Here is a 17980-nt window from a genome sequence, read left to right on the forward strand (position 1 = left end):
CCCGGATCGCTTCCGGGAAGCTGCGCTTCGCGCACCGGAGCACTTCCGGGTGCACTAACGCGGCGTGTCATAACGCATTACGCGACAACGTAGGTCCAGAATATAGTCAAAATGTCTCCACCAACCAGCGTTCGGAACACAACCCCTTTCAGCTTTCTAAAAAGTTCTGTTAAATGACAACAGAAGGGACAGGCAACAAGAACCATCAGTCAAAGAGGGGAGGGCAAGTTCTTCTCTACCGGGTCATGTTGGGGCGCTACCGGAACTGATCGAATTGCTAGTCTACAGTGTTTCTGGATGTTTCAGAGTGAAGCTGGCATCAGCATGAGAGCACCACCATCTCGTAGCTCAGTCGTGGCCATTCCACGAGCAATCATGGCAGCCGCTCCCCACCAGAAGCCTGCGGGAGTCGGGGGCCCCCAAGACTTTTGTAGAATCTTCAAGGCTGAGGGGACGCTTTCGAGAATGGGACCCAAGCCCTATCAGGCAAGCGTCCGAGTTCCAAGGTGTCCCAGGGCCATTTTAGTGGACCACGCCCAAATCTGAAGAGCCGGCCGCCATTTTGAGAGTCCTGTGGCAGCCGCCTATCGTTGCATCGCAAGAGCGGGAGCAACTCAACTACATGGTGAGCGAGACGCTGTAGTCGCAAGAGCGGGCGGTAAACAGCTGAATGGCGGAAGAGGCACAGTGTAGCAAAAGCGGGCGGAATGGCAACTGAAATGGTAAAGGGGCACCCCACTACAGCGTGTCTTCAGGTCAAACGGATTGTGGGACAAGGTCCAGAATGGAAGAGTCATCAAAAGGCAAAAAGTTCCGCCGGACCCCGGGAGCCGGCCGCCTATGTCGGGGGCGATCTCAGGCTACACCAGTGCTATAAGACTTGGGGAGGGGGTCGGAGCCAAGCGTCTTCTCCGAGTCCGTGCCATCACACCGCCCCTCGGGGGCCTCCGTCAAGCGGTTTAGGGAGGTACCATATCACATTGTTTTCAAATTCAGTCAGGTCCACAAACGGCCCTCACTTACTTTGAGAATAGTGAAGCTGCAGTAGGTGCAAATAAGCTTCAGACAGTGTTACAAGCGCTGCTCAGAACTCTGAACTATGGCACCCAACATCCAGAACTTATGCCATTTGAGCATGGCAGTGACATCGAAGCAACTCAGGGACCAAAACCATGAACGTACACTCACGTATGAAAATCTTACTTGGGGAGGGGGCAGGAGCCATGCGCCCCCTCCCAGTCCGCGCCACCACACCGTATGTTGAAAATCTGAAGCCATCGTTCTACAAACTCAACCAGCCTTGGATGGAAAAATCTAGAAGAATGTACAAACTGAAAACCAGTTTTGGTCTGCATAGCATCAGCAGCAACGCTTGCTATCAGAGTGCATGAGTTTCATGCTCGATCGATTGAGCTAGCCGGATCGGGCAACAAAAAGTATAAAATAGTTATGCAAATAGTTATTTAATAAAATGTTTTACCCTGTTACTTTGCTGGTGTGTTGTATATATTTATAATATTTGCATAGGGTTTGCCGTTATTTTGGGTGGGGTGGGGTGGGCGGCGGAGTCGAGCTGTCTTGCAGCCATCATGGTGTGGAGCTAAGTTCATCTTACTAGTTTCGTATTTCTCATGAGGGGTTGTTCTTAATGTTTCTATTTTAGCGAGGTCAAAAACAGATCCCATTAGTGGCCTACTGATTTTGCTCGATTCCTTTTGTTTTTTTTTTACTATTTTTCACTATCTGCAAAGACTAAACAGAGTATTGCGACTCTGTGCTTGTTTGTAAATACAGAATGAACCAAAGAGAACCAATTCTAAAACAGTAAATGCTTGGATAGCAATCAAATAGAGAGAGAAGCAGGCACGACGGATTACAACGGGGGCAAAGGCCTGCGTTAACTACCCTTCACTATCTGCAAAGAGAGAGTACTGCTAAGAGAAAAGAGGGGGGGGAAGGGGGGGGCAGCGTTCAAAGCACATCAGCGTGCATAAACACGAAAATGTTTTTACCTATCATGTACTTGACATTTGACAGCATTTGATATTTGGTATTAAAAAACCATTGAAATTCACAGAAGAAACCATAGGTTTTAGGCCATATATAGTTAGGAATTAGCATTTACAAAACCTTGAAAATTCACTGAAAAAACCATAGGTTATAGACCATATATAGTTAGGAATTAGCATTTACAAAACCTTATTTTACTCACACAAAACCATTGAAATTCCATATATAGTTAGTTGCACTAACTATATATTGCGCACCCGCAATCCACTGCTGATGTCACATATTACATCATTCATGACATGGTCAGTGACATCACTGATGACATCTCAAATGGGCAGTGCATTGCAGGCGCGCAAGTTATAGTGAGTCCAACTAACTATAACGTGGGAATTTCAATGGTTTTATGTCAGTAAAATTTCCAGCTAACTATAACTGGTGTGAAACCTATGGTTTTTTCAGTGAATATATATATATATATATATATATATATATATATATATATATATTACTATTTTATGTACAGTGGGACTCCCACTTCGACGAAGGGGAATTATTCAAGCATGTGAATCTATGAAAGATACCCTAATACTGAAGAAACTTAGTATCTGGGCGTTTACTTCCAGCCTGTGTAGGACGCAAAGGGTGATAAACCTAACTAGCAGGGTTTAGAGTCACTTAGAGGATTTGGAGATAAGCAGAGTATCATCGACAAAGATCAAGGCTGGGAATCTCTCCCCAGCAAGTGCTGGGGCATTAGGTTTGCAAACAGACAAATGTATGCAATTCACTGATCGGAAAAAAAGCAGGGGCTAGTCCCTAGTTCCCCCCCCCTCCCCCATTTTTATCGGAAGACACGTGAGAGCACAGAATACTAGAACATTTGCAACCAGTGTACAGGAAAAAAAGGTGGTAAAATACTCTCTAAATCCTTTGCTAAGAGCAGGTACCAACAAATTCAGAGATGTATAAAGAACTACTGCGGCTAAATTTGATATCTTGTGTCTATTTCAGAAATGTATAGGTTTCCTTAACACCTGTTTTAACCATATGAATTGGTCTATACCCCATACACAATGGAAACAATTGTATGGTGCAGCTCAGTTGTTGGCTCTGGGTACCTTAGTTTCTTGGAGAACATACAAAGTCTATACATCTCCACAACTAGAAGGGTCTAGAGGACGTAATGATATATTGCTTTTGTAAATCAACCATTATGATAAAAAGTTACAGATGAAAACCTTGTCACAAATGCCCGTTTTTTCCTATTCTTTCTCAATATTTATTTCAACAGTTAGTTTCTTTGGGAAAACCTTGAGGGATCTACACACATGACCGATTGCTGAAATCCGAATTTTGTCTATTTTTCAGAAACCTATAGATTTCCTGGATCACAGATAAATTTCACACTAGTTTCCACCACAAACTGGAAGTAGATTGAGGGGACAAAAAAAAAAAAAAATAGGAAAATGGGCTTTCTCTTTGAAAAATGCCAAAACTGTGGTAAAAAAATAAAACATTTTTGTTCATGTTCCTGAATGCTGAGATGATAGTGACTTTAGCACAGCAAACCCTTTGCTGGTGCCATTTTCAGAAGAAAAAACATACACTTTTATCCAGAGCACATTTTTCCTATTCTTCCCCAAAACCTCAAAATCTTGTTATATTTTGTTTTCGCTGTCCCCTCCAGAGGAATCCAAACCCTGGGTATTTTTATTTTATTTATAAAGTTTAATATAGCGCGAAAAAGATCCTGAAGGATATCAGAGCTCTTTACAGTATGCAGAAGGAAAGAACAGGGGGGGTTATATAAACATCATCATCAATTGGGAAACCGCAGCAAAAAATTTAAAAAAAGGAAGATAGTACAGTATACAAGTGTCCACATGTGGGGGGAAAAAAACCCCAAAAACCCAGAGGAGATGATCCACTGCAGCTGGAGACACCAGGGTGAAAAGAACAAAGCCAGACGATTTGGATGAACCTCCTCCCCTTATGGAAAGAATTTGCTCATCAAGAATCTTTTGGCTTTCAATTTGAACGCCGTCGTCGAGGAGAGGCTGCGTACTTCAGGTGGCAGAGTTCCACATTTTTGGGGCAGCCCCGGAGAAGGGCCTGTGACAAGATGTCTTTTAGTTAAGGACGAGAGGTTTCAAGAGGAATGTAGAGGCGCTTCTTGATGCCCTCTCACCACAAGATAGTTCAAGTTTTTGCGCCAGATACGTAGGAGTATTGAGGTGAAGGGCTTTGTGTGCCAGGACTGCTATCTTAAGCTGAATTCGGGCCTCACAGGGTAGCCAGTTGAGAGATTTAAGGACTGGGGATATATGCTCATTTCTTTTGGTGCCTGTAACCAATCTAGCAGCGGTGTTCAGTGATGCCCTGAGTGGGGCCAAGGCATATTTGGGTAGGCCAGAGAGAGTAGAACTGCCATAGTCTAACCTTGGCAAAAGAAGCGCTTGGACCACCTGCTTAAAATCACTTAGAGGCAGGAAAGGTTTGATATTTCTGGGGGTTCTCAACAAGTGGTTTGCACCCTTACATACATTGCTGATATGAGACTTCATATTCAGGTGCTTGTCTAAGGTGACCCCGAGCGATTTAGCTGAGTCAACGATGATTAGAGTGCAATTGAAGGCAGTGAGGTGAGGGTACCTTTAGAATCCCCACAATGATGGGAAAAAACATAAAAAAACGGAAATTTGGCATGGGCATCTTATGTCCAAAAACAGTTATGGAGCGCTTAGCACAACTACCACCAAATAGCCAAAAAAGGGCTCAGCACACGGGACAGCAGTTAAGGGGGTAAGCTCGACTGCTCAACCAGAATCTACTAGGTGCCATTCCTCCCTTGTAGATCACTGTACCTCCCAGATCACCTGAAAAAAGTGTCCACTTAATATTTGGGGAGCACCAACGAGTAGCCAATGATTTTCAACTGAAGTGTCAGCTACCGATAATCATCTTTCTTTTAGTCGTATTCAACATCTGCAACTGTCAACCTGGCAGTTCCCGAACAATCTACCATCTATAGCAACCGAGATCATAGTCAGTCATAACACTGACAACAGCAAGGATGATAGTGTGATCAGCGAAACAATAAAAAAAGAAAAACTGTAACATACCATAAACAGCTAAGACTTCAGTTCCAAACAAAAAGGTCCAGAGAGCAGTATATTAATTTCAAGAGGTATTGTGTACTGTCGCCCGTTATGCTGTAAAACTGACAATTCTCCTTTCCCCAATACTGCTACAATAATGATTGATAAAATGGCTGGGTGTGTTAAATTTAAGTCTATCATGTGACAGCTTCGACTACAACAATGCAAATGATTTTGACACGACCCAAAACACTAATACGTACTACACACACTTAATATGCCTTCAAACGTTGATTAAAATGCAACTACAATACTATAACTCCTTCAAATTAAATTAGCCACGTTTAAAAACAAAAAATATTCATTTAATATGCAGATTTGATACCACGCGAGTCAACTCGCACTGCCAGAAGAAACCGTCTGCCAGTCTAGCGAAAGCACAATTTAAAGCTGCAACACAGGCTTGTGGCGTCGACACAAGTTTCATTTGAAATTGTGTGACATTGAAATGGCAACTTTATACAGAAAAACAGTCTATACATTGTTAACAAATTTTGCATTTTAGGGAGGTTGTTAGCACAGGTTAAGGACAAACAACCACTAGAGAAGATGAGGATTACTTCATTTTATTCCAGGTTTTTTCAAATGTATGTACAAAAACATGTAATCTGGATTGATTTAATGAAATATGTTCCTTTAAAATATCTCAAACTGTTCAATATTAGTCTGGAGTTTTAAACCTAAAGTGTAGACGACATCCTTCTGTGTTCATTGCTTATTTGGGCTACTTTTATTTATTTGTTTATTTTAAATCTTTTTTATTGGTATTTACAGTTTACATTAACATGTAATCACCAGCCATCACCACTACCTCATGTCAACACCACCCGTTCAACACTTTGCACCCACCAATGAACAGATGGATCCATACACGCTCAAACCACTCATATTCAGTAAATCACTGAGGAAAAATTAGGCATTTGGCGCAGAGTATTTGCACACCTCCACCAAAAAAAAGTAAAGGAGCACATATACTGGACTCCTTAATTCACATTACATGCCTTCAAGAACCAACCCACACCTTACATTGTAACGAAAGGCCGAAATTAACGGCAAAGTGTGGACCTGTGAACAATTAAGCTAAATTTAACAGGAGGGAAACCATTTCCAATTATTTTCTGTAGAAATATAAAGAAGACCCTATTTTAGCCAGTACCGAAACCAGATTTGCTTTGTATTATTTGCTCCAGAAAGGTTTAAATTGTTTTGTAAAAGTTAGAGATCATGGTTAGGAACAGCGCCATCTTTGCCACGTGGGTGATGCATAACAGTTTGCTTCCTTTGCTACCTCTGCGCTCCAATCAATTTCAGAGTAAGGGGTGAACTGGAAGGCCTCGTGGAATCATTAATATAAGTCTGCTCAAAGCAAGTACCAGGCAGTCGAGAAGGCAATGTAACAGTACTCACTGGATTGTCAAACACTACTACAATGCTATTAGATGTCATTCAAACTCACAAGAGGCTGGTCATGTATTAAAGCAATTAAATAACAGATAAACAAAAATGTGTTCTAGAGTGTCCTTTTATATGAAGTCCTTGGCAGAAAATCTGCATATAAAATCACAACCATCTCAAATCACTTCTGAAACCATTTTAACAGAAAGCAAACCAAGCACTTAGGGGCTGATTTACAAGCCCCTTGCGCCACCCGTACGTCATTTTTCCCATATTCAAAATGTCGCAAAAGTGCCGCAAGAGGCTTGTAAATAAGCCCCTTAATTTCCATAAACGGATCCTTCCCTATAACAAAGTTTGACGGCCATAAATAAAACAGAGAACATGTCTTTGTATATGAGCAACAGAAAACAAGGAAACCAATACCCGCATCTCTTTAAATACAGTCTTAAAGTTGAAGGGTGAAACTATTAAAATATTTCCTTATTTAATAGCATGTGTAAAAAAAAAAATATATATATATATATATAAATATATATATTAGTCCTGTCGGTGGGATCTGTACTGAAAATTAGTGGTAAAAGAAGTTAAATGTTCTTTAAAAGAAGGAGATGAATCATACTTTTTGAAGGAAGAACTGGATGAGAGCAATATACAACCTGCAATAAACACGAACCACTAGTTTGATGATAAACTTGGAATTACTGATCAGTTTTTCACATTACTGGAGATTATGGAATGGTGCTTTCCTACTTACCGGGAGCTCTCATTGAGAGCACCCAACAAGTTTGTGAATAGACTAACCAACACGGCCAGATGATAAACAGAAGTGCTCAACTGTGTTCGTAAACACAGTAGTAATAAAACTACCAACAAGCCAGGCTTATGTAGTAATGGCGGCCATTTTCCCAAAACGTATCTATGGCACAGCAGATAAAATGTAAATTAAATCTTATAAAGAAATCAAGAGCCTTGACAATTAGCATAGCCACTACAAGTGAGATTTGTATAAAAACGTAAGAAAAAAATTCAAGTCGTACCTAAAATGACATGTGAAAAAAGCCAGTGCAAAATACATTAATTTTCTTTTTTTTATGTTGCACTGATATTCATGAGAACGGAATTATCAATCTTAAAAATATGAAATTAGTTTGTCCCTCTCCCACCTCCTGAATCCTTTCTCCTCTAACAGAACACGTCACAAACCTGCAAAAGTCTAGGGCGAGTAGCTGGTTCTGCTGATTTTGCCCACTCACGATAGCAATAGGAATCAACACCCACGCGTCCCCTGCACCAACACAACCTCCTCAGTAGCCACACTGAATACCTTGGTGCATTTTAGTTGATAAATTGACCAGGCGCTCTCAATGCATATCCCAATTCAAAATGAACTTACTCCCCAAAAAATGATTACAAAATGATAAACTCAATAGAACACAATTTTACATTTTATGCACAGACCTGCAAAAGGATGTGATGTTGAAGTGGACGGGTTGTAGTTGGCAGGCTACTTTCCATATGAAAATACATTACAAATGTCAAAAATAAACAAAGATAACTACGTTCCACAGTCATAATCTCCTCGCAAAAATCAAGGACGTTTCCATTACATAATTATTCAGATGTCTTAACATTTTGGTCATCAACAATGTGTCTGGTTGTGTGTATACAGTTTGTAAACCTGTAAACCAGGATTGACTTCTCATGGCCAAAGGGAGACCTGTTTAACCGTTGCAGCCCATCCTTTACAAATGGGCACTTGTGCGCACACAAACGCTGTTCTTCGATTGGAAGGAAGGTAAGACACTTTATTTCGTTTTTTGGATAAATTATAATGGCCATAGCATCGGGCTCGCACGGAACAAATGTGTAAACATCAGAAACAGTGTCCTGTCCATGGCAGCCTTGGCTAGAGTCTCTCTGATGGCGGTTACTTCCCCAAACGCTGTTCGCAGCCGGCATAGCGACGCAGGGCAGAGTTGAAGTCATCGTAGCTGAAGCTTAGATGTGAAGGCAACGAACTGCAAGATAAAAATCAAATAATGATTAAACACAACTAACATCCTGCTACCCATCGCTGAAAACAGAATTTGCCTCCTCTCCCCATTAACATAATGTGATTTGCTCTTAACCAGCAGATGATAGCGTTCATTCCGATAGATGCACATGCTCACAGAGTTAGTCAGTAGCAACCAAACCAAAGCAGGACTTTTTTTAGATTGAGCCTGGGCAGTGCATGCGCTGCTCTGCAAAGCATGCTGTACTCTGGTATGGGCATGAAGCTACTCCCACTCTCCAACAATCTTTTCAATTGGCTCATATTGCTGTCCTTTCTAAATGGTTGCTTCAGATTCGTTTATACTTGTTAGTCACTCTTTAGTAACGCCTTGTCTGCATTTGTAACCTCCCATGAGGACTATACTTTCTACTGGTTTGGTTCAGGGTATGTTTATTTAGTCTGTGAGCACCATTTTCTTTAATTATTTTGTCCTACTGCAGACATGACATGCGTTCCGTCAACGGCTTTTCAGACGCTTTTATTTAACCACCACGGCACATACCGGGTGCCACAAAATGCTTTTCTCCTGCTTGCTGTTGCAAGTATCTGCTGTTGCAGGCAGGAAACGCGTTGTAAAAATATGTTTAACCAGCACTGTACATATCGCGCAGCATGCCTCAGTTGGATTAAAGGAGGCTGCACGTATTCTTTTGTTCCCTGCGATCCGCAAACATGCAAGCATGTGTTTTTTGTTGTTGTTGTTGAACTTAAATTAGTGGAGCAGGGGCTGGAGATAAAGTAGTTTACCATTACTGAGAGGTTTTTTTTCTTTAATTAAAAAGCACTTCACAATATGCTAATTTAAAACACACCTCCCTGTGTCTCTCTCAATCCCCTTCACCCGTCCCACAACATTTGCGGCCCGCCCCTGCCTCATCCCAAGTGAATGCGTCCAGCTGCATTGTGGCGACATCTTTTTTAGATCCCTGGAGTAAATGGTTTGTATGGAGCAAACTGTGCTCCAGGCAGCATAAAATGCTTTTCTCCTGCATCACAACGCCTTAAAAAAAAAAAATTAAACCAGAACGGCACATCCTGCTAGTCACGCCTCCGCTGGATTAAAGGTTCCTTAATAGGTCTTACATTTGCAACAGTTCGTTGGCATTGTAAATAACAATGCCTTTAATTTATCTGTTTTAAGAAACCAACACATAAATAAAAGGCATTGTCATTTATAATGCCAATAGCGGAAACCCTCGCAAATGTGAGACCTATTGCATTGCAAGTGCTTGTTTTCGGGGAGGCGTGGAAGTAGGGAACAATGTCCATTCCACCCTGCACCACAGACTGGGTGGGGAAAGTAGGCTTGGTTAATTGTTAGGCAGACTGGGACAATCAAACATAAATCAGCCCAGCCTTCTAAAGTGGGCATGATATTCAGAGGAGCACTGAGGGGTTGCCGTAACAGGAGTGTGTGTGTGTGTGCATACATACAAATGTACCCATGCTCTCCTTCCTCCTAAGAGCAATGAACCAAACTTCAGATATTGGATTTTGCTGGTGCCTCTCATTGCAGAGTAATCAGTGCTCCCTCGACCTAGTTAGTGTCTGTCACTTGACAATCAGTGCACATTTTCTCTAGCCTCTGGCAGCAGGGCCTCCATGTTAGTCTGATCGTAGAAATAACAGATACATCAGTTAATGATTAGGACAGTGAATCCTACCAAAAATCAGCACCCACACGGATACACGTCAAAAGAGCCAGCGGAAAGGAAGTCACTTCTGATTTAAACAGGAGCTCAACAGTTCTGAATGTGTTGAGGTAGGGCAGCCTTCTAATGCTTTAAGGCAGCTTGTAGACATAACCCCCGCACTGTGCCCACTCCAGTGTACATGCACACTCGCATGCTTGTATTCCCTAATAAAACAGCCAACATGCGTTGTGGTTCTAGTGGTCATTGTTGGCCCTAGTTTTATTAAGAATACGTGCATATACTTTGGGCATGATGATTTATGACCAGAGGTCAGACATCATTTGTGAACTGTCATACTTTGGGTCATAAATCATATTCTTTGCATGTCATACATATTGTTTGCCGTAAATCGTATGTACATCACAAATTCGTAAATCGCACAGACAGTTCTTTGGTTAGTTCTTTTGTAGTCTGATCTCCTTCCTTGTCCCTTCTGGGTCATACAATTGTTCAGTTGGTTTCTACACTCTTTGCATGTTGGGGGTAGCTCCTCCCTAGAGTTAGGCCCCAACTCGCTACCTTGTCTTTTGTGCCCTGCCGTCCGGCAGGGTCTGGGCTGCAAGTGCAGACTCAGTTTGCAAACCTCTTTTTGCTAGGCCAACTCACCCCTGCCTTGAGGCAACCCAAGTGAGTGGGCCAACTCCTACACACCAACCTGTCAGTGTGCATTCATACCCAACCATTGTAACATTCCTTCTCCACCATGCCGGCAGGGAGGCTGATGTCTTCCTGCGGCTCCCCCTCGCAACCTCCTTTTTTTGTTTTTTTTACTTGCAACCTGCCAGGGCCATGGCGTCCCACAGGTTGTCTCAGAAAACATGCATCCCGTCCTCAGATAGATGCACCGCATCCCGCCCATAGAGCTCTGGGCAGCCTGGGTGGATGAGCCCATGCATGATGCTTTCCAGGCAGTTGGTTTTGCAGAACTTGTTAACCACAATGTTCAGTTTTCTTCCTCGAGTTTGACTGCTTTGTGTGACGAGGCTCCCGGCCACGCCATTCTGCTGATCACTTCTGAATAAATGATGGTTGTACTCCCAAAGCACCTTCCTGCCTCTGTTGGGTTCCTCTGGTTGACTCGGAGGAGTGCCTTCCTCCCCCTTTGGGCCAGGTCGTTACCCCCCACAGCGGATGCATGTGTTGACTGGCCTTCTTGTCTGCCTATGGCCCCCCGCTGCCACCAAGCCTGCATCCCGTCTATGAAAGAGTGGCCCACTACCCACACAAGGCGGGGTGGCCTTCCTGCTGAAGCAATGGTCACAAATGTCAGACGGCCTCTTATACTGGAGGCTGCGCCCCCTCCCCATGTGGCAGCACCTATGCCTTTACCAAGGGCTTCTACAGGAGCTGAGGACTCACGTAGGTCCTGTTTGCCCGGGACCACCATCTGCCTACTGCTTGTATTCCTGCTTCGGTCATACCGTGTTTCGCTGCTTAAGTTGCTGTGCCAATACTAAATGTGTGGGAGCCAAAGGCAGCTGGGGGTAGCCCTGCTTTAGCGACGGCCTAGCACATTACTGCTGTGAACTGAAATTTGCTTAGGTGGCTCCCATCTCTATGCTTGAAAAGTGGACCCCCCCTTGCTGGTCGCGCCACCATGTATGCAAGTGGGCAGCAGACGGCGCAGTATCTGTGGCCCTTGATGCACTTTAGCTGCACCACTGCTCCCTTGCCAGCCTGATAAGTTTTCAACCGCCTCAGCAATAGCTCAACATCCGCTAATTTGGGTTTGACATTGGCTGCCTGTAAGCACCGCCCACTGGCCCATCCCTCCTGGACGCTATCAGCTCACTGAGTCGAAAAGGCCCCAAAGAATGCGGTAGAGAAGACCGCCCTAAAAAGGTGGAGCTCGAAGGTATCCCTCACTATATCCACTAATGTGTCAATCTCGTGAAGTCTATGGGTCGCCTGCTGTCTGCCCGTACACCCTCTGACCGCTTCCACCCTTTCCTCGCTGCTTTGACGTAGTGGGAGGCCGTGGGATCCTGGCCTGCGTAAATTTTTGTGAAGTGGGCAACAGCAGACAGGTGGGCCTACGCCCACGATCTAGACTTTTTGATGGTGAATGCTCACTGGATGAATCGCTTGATTGCTCTTCTGGTTTCATCCATGTTGTCCAGTGTCTGGATTCCTCCTATTTGCATCACTGTCCCTGTATATATTTTGTAGCGCCTTGCCGCTTCCAGGACAAGGGATTGGTTCACTGGCGCCGACAAGTTTGTCCCGTCAGGCCCCACAGCTGTTCTGGAATTGGCCAATTCCCTGAATCTGCTCATCTATGCTTGAGAAAGGGAGTCCACCACTGCTTTCTCCACCCCTGGTACTTGACGGGCCTTCAGGTCTACGTTCCCCTCCAACTGTATTTTAACCAATTGCCGCATTAGTCTCAGCGTATCTGGGCACATGGCTGAGCCTCTATTGATTGCCTGTACCACCCTTTGTTGTCTGACCAAAGCGTCAGCCTCTTGTTCCTCAGTTCCCGCTTCCAGACAGTTAGGGCCACTATAATGGGGAACAGCCCAAGAAATGTAATGTTGTTGGTGATGTCCTGTTTGTGCAACCTGCTCGGCCATTGACCTGCCCACCATCTGTCGCCCAGGATAGCCCCAAAGCCTGTGCTACCTGCTGCGTCTGGGAGCAGGGCTATCTGCTTGGCTGTCACCCAGCCTTCTCTCCAGATTAGAACATCATTAAAATCTGCAAGGAATGTGTCCCATATATGCAGGTCCAGCTTGACCCCTGCCCCCAGCCTGACATGGTGGTGTTTGTGAGCGAGTCCTGCTGTTAGCCGAGTTAGGTGCCCAGCGAAAACCCTTCCCACGGGGGGATGACCCGGGCAGCGAAATTGAGTTTCCCAATCAACCGTTGGAGGTCGCAGAGCATTGCCTTGTCGTGGTTGCAGAGGCTCCTTATCTCCTCCCTGAAATCCCTCACTTTCTCCTCTGGTAATCTGGATGTTCCCGCAACGGAGTCTAGTTCTATCCCCAGAAATGTGATTTTTGTTGCTGGGCTTACTGTCTTCTCAACTGCCAGCGGGATCCCTAGCTCCAACTCTTGGAATGCTGCCAGAGCGTCACGACACTCTGCTGACTAGTCATCTAGGTAGTGGAGTTTAACCCCCGCGGGGTGCCTGTCATGCAGGACCCATTCCAGAAAGGTGCTAAATTGTTCGAAGTATGCGCATGAAACTGCGCACCCCATGGGCATTGCTTTATCAATGTACAGGGCCCTTTCCCACTGAAACCCCAAGAGGTGGAAGCTTGGAGGATGCACTGGTAGGAGGCGGAAGGCTGACTATGTCTGCTTTCGCCATGAGGGCCCCTTGGCCGGAGGACCATATCAAGTCGGTGGCGTCGACAGTAGCGTAAGCCACAGAGCAAGCTTCGGCACTGATCCAGTCCTTTACTGACGTCCCATCAGGAAAGGAGAGGTAGTGAATTGGTCTGAACTGACCTGGTTCTTTCTTGGGGAACTACCCCCAGGGGCAAGATTACCAACCCCTTATGTATGTGAGGTGGCAGGAGGTCTCTATCCTACCCAAGGATTTCTCTTTTTCCAGCTTTTTGCGAACCACCTCAGGGTGGTGTAGTGCCAATTTTAGGTAGTTTGCACCACACAGCAGGAGTTGGCCCTCAAATGGTATGATAAACCCTTCCTCAAAACCTTGCATGAGGACTGCGGTTTGTCCTGTTGTGTTATTCATCGGCTAGCCTGCGGAGTTGCTGTGTATGGATGGGGGACCTGGCTAACCCGTAGTTGTGTAATCAATCTCATTGCCCCCCATCCTTCCTTGACTAAATCACTGTTTTCTTTTCTTCTCTTTCTTGTCCCCTCTATGCTCTTTCTTGCGTGGGCACCCTAGCGCTGGGTGCCTTCCGCCACACACGGAGCATATATGTTGGAATTTGCATGAAGACCTGAAAGAGCATTCATTAGAGACTTATTTCCAGCAGATTGCTGCCGGCTCATTGGGGGAGGGGGTTTCCATGCATTGAATGTTTTGGGCCAATGAAAGGACTTGCCCTTCCCTTTATAAAAGGAACCCCGAAAGGGCTGCTCGCTCTTTCGTGCATGTTTTTACTTCCTTGGCTACCATCATTTCATGTATAAAACCAGACACATCTTCCTCATTCCACTCCATTTCTGGGCGTGGCTGCACCTTTGATCTGAAACCTTAGTCATATTCTAACTATGCATCCCCAGGAAATTGCCTCTTTGCCCCATGGATGTTGGCCTCATATAACCATAGATCTACCTCGCAGCGCGTGAATTTCTCAACAATTATGCATGCCATTATTCTAAATGCGTCAAGCCAATTATCAAAATTCCTTTCTTTCCGTTCCCTTCTCCTTCATCTTTTATCGTCATATTTATTGTCACACACCATCAGGTCCGAACCATCTAACTGGATCTCTAGTAGTAAGAAAATGTCAATAAATTCCTTCCTCCACATCCTCTCCTTCACTGCCAAGGGTATATGGCTCGCTAGCCCTATGGCCCTTGTTGTCATTGATGCCAGGCCTGGCAAGGGTCTAGTGTACGCTTCTGGGGCTAAGGCTATTCTAGCTGGATCGCTTGCGCTGCCCCATGCTGCTAAGGGGGACCCTAGTTCCCCACGTGCCTCCTGTGAGACCTGCCATTGCAAGCGTTCCTGTTGCGTGCAGCCCGGATCTATCAAATGCCAGGGTAGCACGGATACTCCTCCTTTAGGTTGTGATTCTGTTGTCCCTAACCCCTGTGAGCCCAGCCCCTTAAGCAACAGAGGTGCCATTGATTTTAAGCACTCTTGTAGTATTGCACCAATATGCTCACCCCTTGTAGCAGCGTCACTGTTGGATCCTGCTGACGCCATGATGGCTACAGGCAGCATGTCATTCCTCTGGCATCCTTTTTCAGGTGCCACTGTCTGCAGTAGTTTAGGCGCCGTCCTTCGTCTCTTCCTGGGTGCTGGCATGGCGGCGTTCTCAGGAGGCAGGTTTCTTGGCCCTTCTCCCGAGTCTTGGTACAAGTGTGACTGCAGCCAGCTGGTCCCAGGGACCTCTGATACAGCCCGAACTTTCGAAGCAACTCACTCAGGTCTTCTGGCTGCCCATTTCTGCCTTGGCCCTCCTTCGGGTGTGACTTTGAGCGGGGTGCTGCCGCCCTCCTTACGCACCAAGCCTACTAAACTTCTGGGTGTTGCTGTGTATCGTTACCAGTCCTTCCACTCTTTGGAGGGGTGCTGCCGCTGTTCCTTATGCACCAACAGAAAGATTAACAGCCTAGACTGGCCACTGGAATAAGAACCTTGATCTTCGCAGCAGCGCAAGTCTCCGTCGAGCTCCCTCTGCAGATTTCGGGCCTCTGGGAAATTGACTTTGCTTGTGATTGCTTGTTACTGCCTCTCTGTTGAAGGACGCGAAAAGAAGCTGATAATTGGGAGCCCAGCAATGCTCACACCGTTCTCCAGTACCTTCTGGGAAAAATGTATAGCTTGTATCTATGGAAAGGGTGTGGTTTCCTCTCACACGCAGCACGAGTTGAGTGCTGCTACCTATTGCGCAATGTCCTTTGCGCAACAACTGCTCCTGTGCTCCCTGCCGCAACCGTAAACCAGAGCTCACCACGCAGCTGCCGCTTGATCAAATTCACCTCCCCCAAAACAGCAGGTGCCGAATCCTGCACAACTGGGATGGGCTTGCCGCTCGAAGCGGGGCACGCGCTGTTGACTTCCCCAGGAGGAGCAACCAGGAGTTTTCTGGGACCTGAGCAGCCCCCACGCCGTGCAGAGCAAAGCCCTGCACTGCGGTGAAGAGGCCGCGCCGCAGAAGAGCTGGGGGCGGCGGGAGGTAGGGGGCGACCAGCGTTCTGGGGGCAACTCTCAGGGTTGTGGTTCGCCTTCCTGCCCTTTCCACTCGGTGCAGGGCTGTTGGGCGCGGTGAGCTGGAGTCCTGGAGAAGGAGGGGGGTGCACAAAGAAAAACACCAAGCTGGGGCCAGACGCTCCTAGGGAACACTACGCTGTAACAACTCGATTGGCGAACAGACGCTTGTGTTCCTTCTTACGAGCCTGCCTAACTTCCTGCTTGGCCCCTCGCCACAAAGCCTCTGCCCTTCTGCAGCACAATCTCGACACTGCTTCAGGGCTTCGCAAGGCTGATACCTCCCGGCAAGGTTGCTCAGCGCACATGATCCTGGCCGGTACTTCCAGCAGTCCAGGCGTCCGAAGTCCCCACTGCAGAGTTTCGCCTCAGCAGGCATTGTCAGGTACAAAAAACATTGCTGCGCCACACCCCTGCCCCAAAATGATAGGAGCTGCATGAGCTGAGGAGCGATTTATATCCCCCCAACCACTTTCCCGCCTCTACCGGCGGTGTCCCCCATTGGGGGGTACCTCACCCCCCGCCCCAATTCGCTGGTGGGGGGGCTGGTGCCTCTCTGGCGCTCGTGGGGACGCTGGGCTACAACAATACCGCTTCTGGGCACTTTAGGGCACCCAGAAACGGATTCTTCCATGACACTGAGACGGTATGGCACCAGCCCTCGAGGCCCCCTTTGGGGGCGGCCTTTGCAAAATTAATCTTCTGCACGTATGAATGCCCTTCAGACAGAGAGCACTTTGTCGACTGGTGGTGAAATGCATTTCTGTGGGGGTAAATTGTGTTGTAATAAGGAACCAGTAGTAGCCCATTTACTGAGCTTGGAAAGGGGAAAACGCTGAGCTGGTAGATGCCCCAAACCAGTTTCTTGCAGGTTGCATGGTCATTGCAACGCGATATGAAACCGGCAAACTATATTTATCGTCTTTCGTGCAATGAATATTACAAAGCTTTCTTTTCAATTTCAGATTTTTATGAAAAAAGCACTTTGCGTCCTTTCTAGAAAGGACACCAAATGTTAGTTCTGAAGCGGCTGGCACAGGACATGGATCATGCTGCTGCTACAGAAACCTGTTGCAACAAGCATTTACAATGCAATGGTCTCGTCTTTGTTAAAGTTGGAGCTAGTGGCATTGCTCATGACACTTTTGTTTATGTTTTTAAAACATATAAATAAATGGCATTGTCATTTACAATGCCAACAGCTTAATCTCTCGCAAATGCGAGACCTATTGCATTTGCACCCACACAGAGAGCCCCCCACACACAGAGCCCCCCCCCCACACACACACACAGGGCCCCCCCACACACACACACACACAGAGCCCCCCCACACACACACAGAGCCCCCCCCCACACACACAGAGCCCCCCACACACACACAGAGCCCCCCACACAGACAGCGCCACACACAGACAGCGCCACACACAGACAGCGCCACACACAGACAGCGCCACACACACAGACAGAGACAGCGCCACACACACAGCCACACACACAGACAGAGACAGCGCCACACACACAGCCACACACACAGACAGAGACAGAGCCACACACACAGACAGAGCCAGAGACAGAGCCACACACACAGACAGAGACAGAGACAGAGCCACACACACAGACAGAGACAGAGACAGAGCCACACACACAGACAGAGACAGAGCCACACACACAGACAGAGACAGAGCCACACACACAGACAGAGACAGAGCCACACACACAGACAGAGACAGAGCCACACACACAGACAGAGACAGAGCCACACACACAGACAGAGACAGAGCCACACACACAGACAGAGACAGAG

General features: G+C 46.3%; 1 protein-coding gene across 1 annotated transcript in view; it reads right to left on the reverse strand.

Moving 5' to 3' along the window:
• Nucleotides 1-7887: 7887 nt before the first annotated feature.
• Nucleotides 7888-17980, reverse strand: part of NUS1 (NUS1 dehydrodolichyl diphosphate synthase subunit) — a 76305-nt gene continuing 66212 nt past the window's right edge. The window contains exon 5 of the mRNA XM_086926737.1: nucleotides 7888-8584. Within this exon, the coding sequence (XP_086782863.1) occupies nucleotides 8494-8584 (91 nt within the window). The 3' untranslated portion in view covers nucleotides 7888-8493. The remainder of the gene's footprint in view (nucleotides 8585-17980) is intronic.

The sequence above is a fragment of the Lissotriton vulgaris genome, chromosome 6, assembly GCF_964263255.1.
Source record: "Lissotriton vulgaris chromosome 6, aLisVul1.2, whole genome shotgun sequence".
Taxonomy (NCBI): domain Eukaryota; kingdom Metazoa; phylum Chordata; class Amphibia; order Caudata; family Salamandridae; genus Lissotriton; species Lissotriton vulgaris.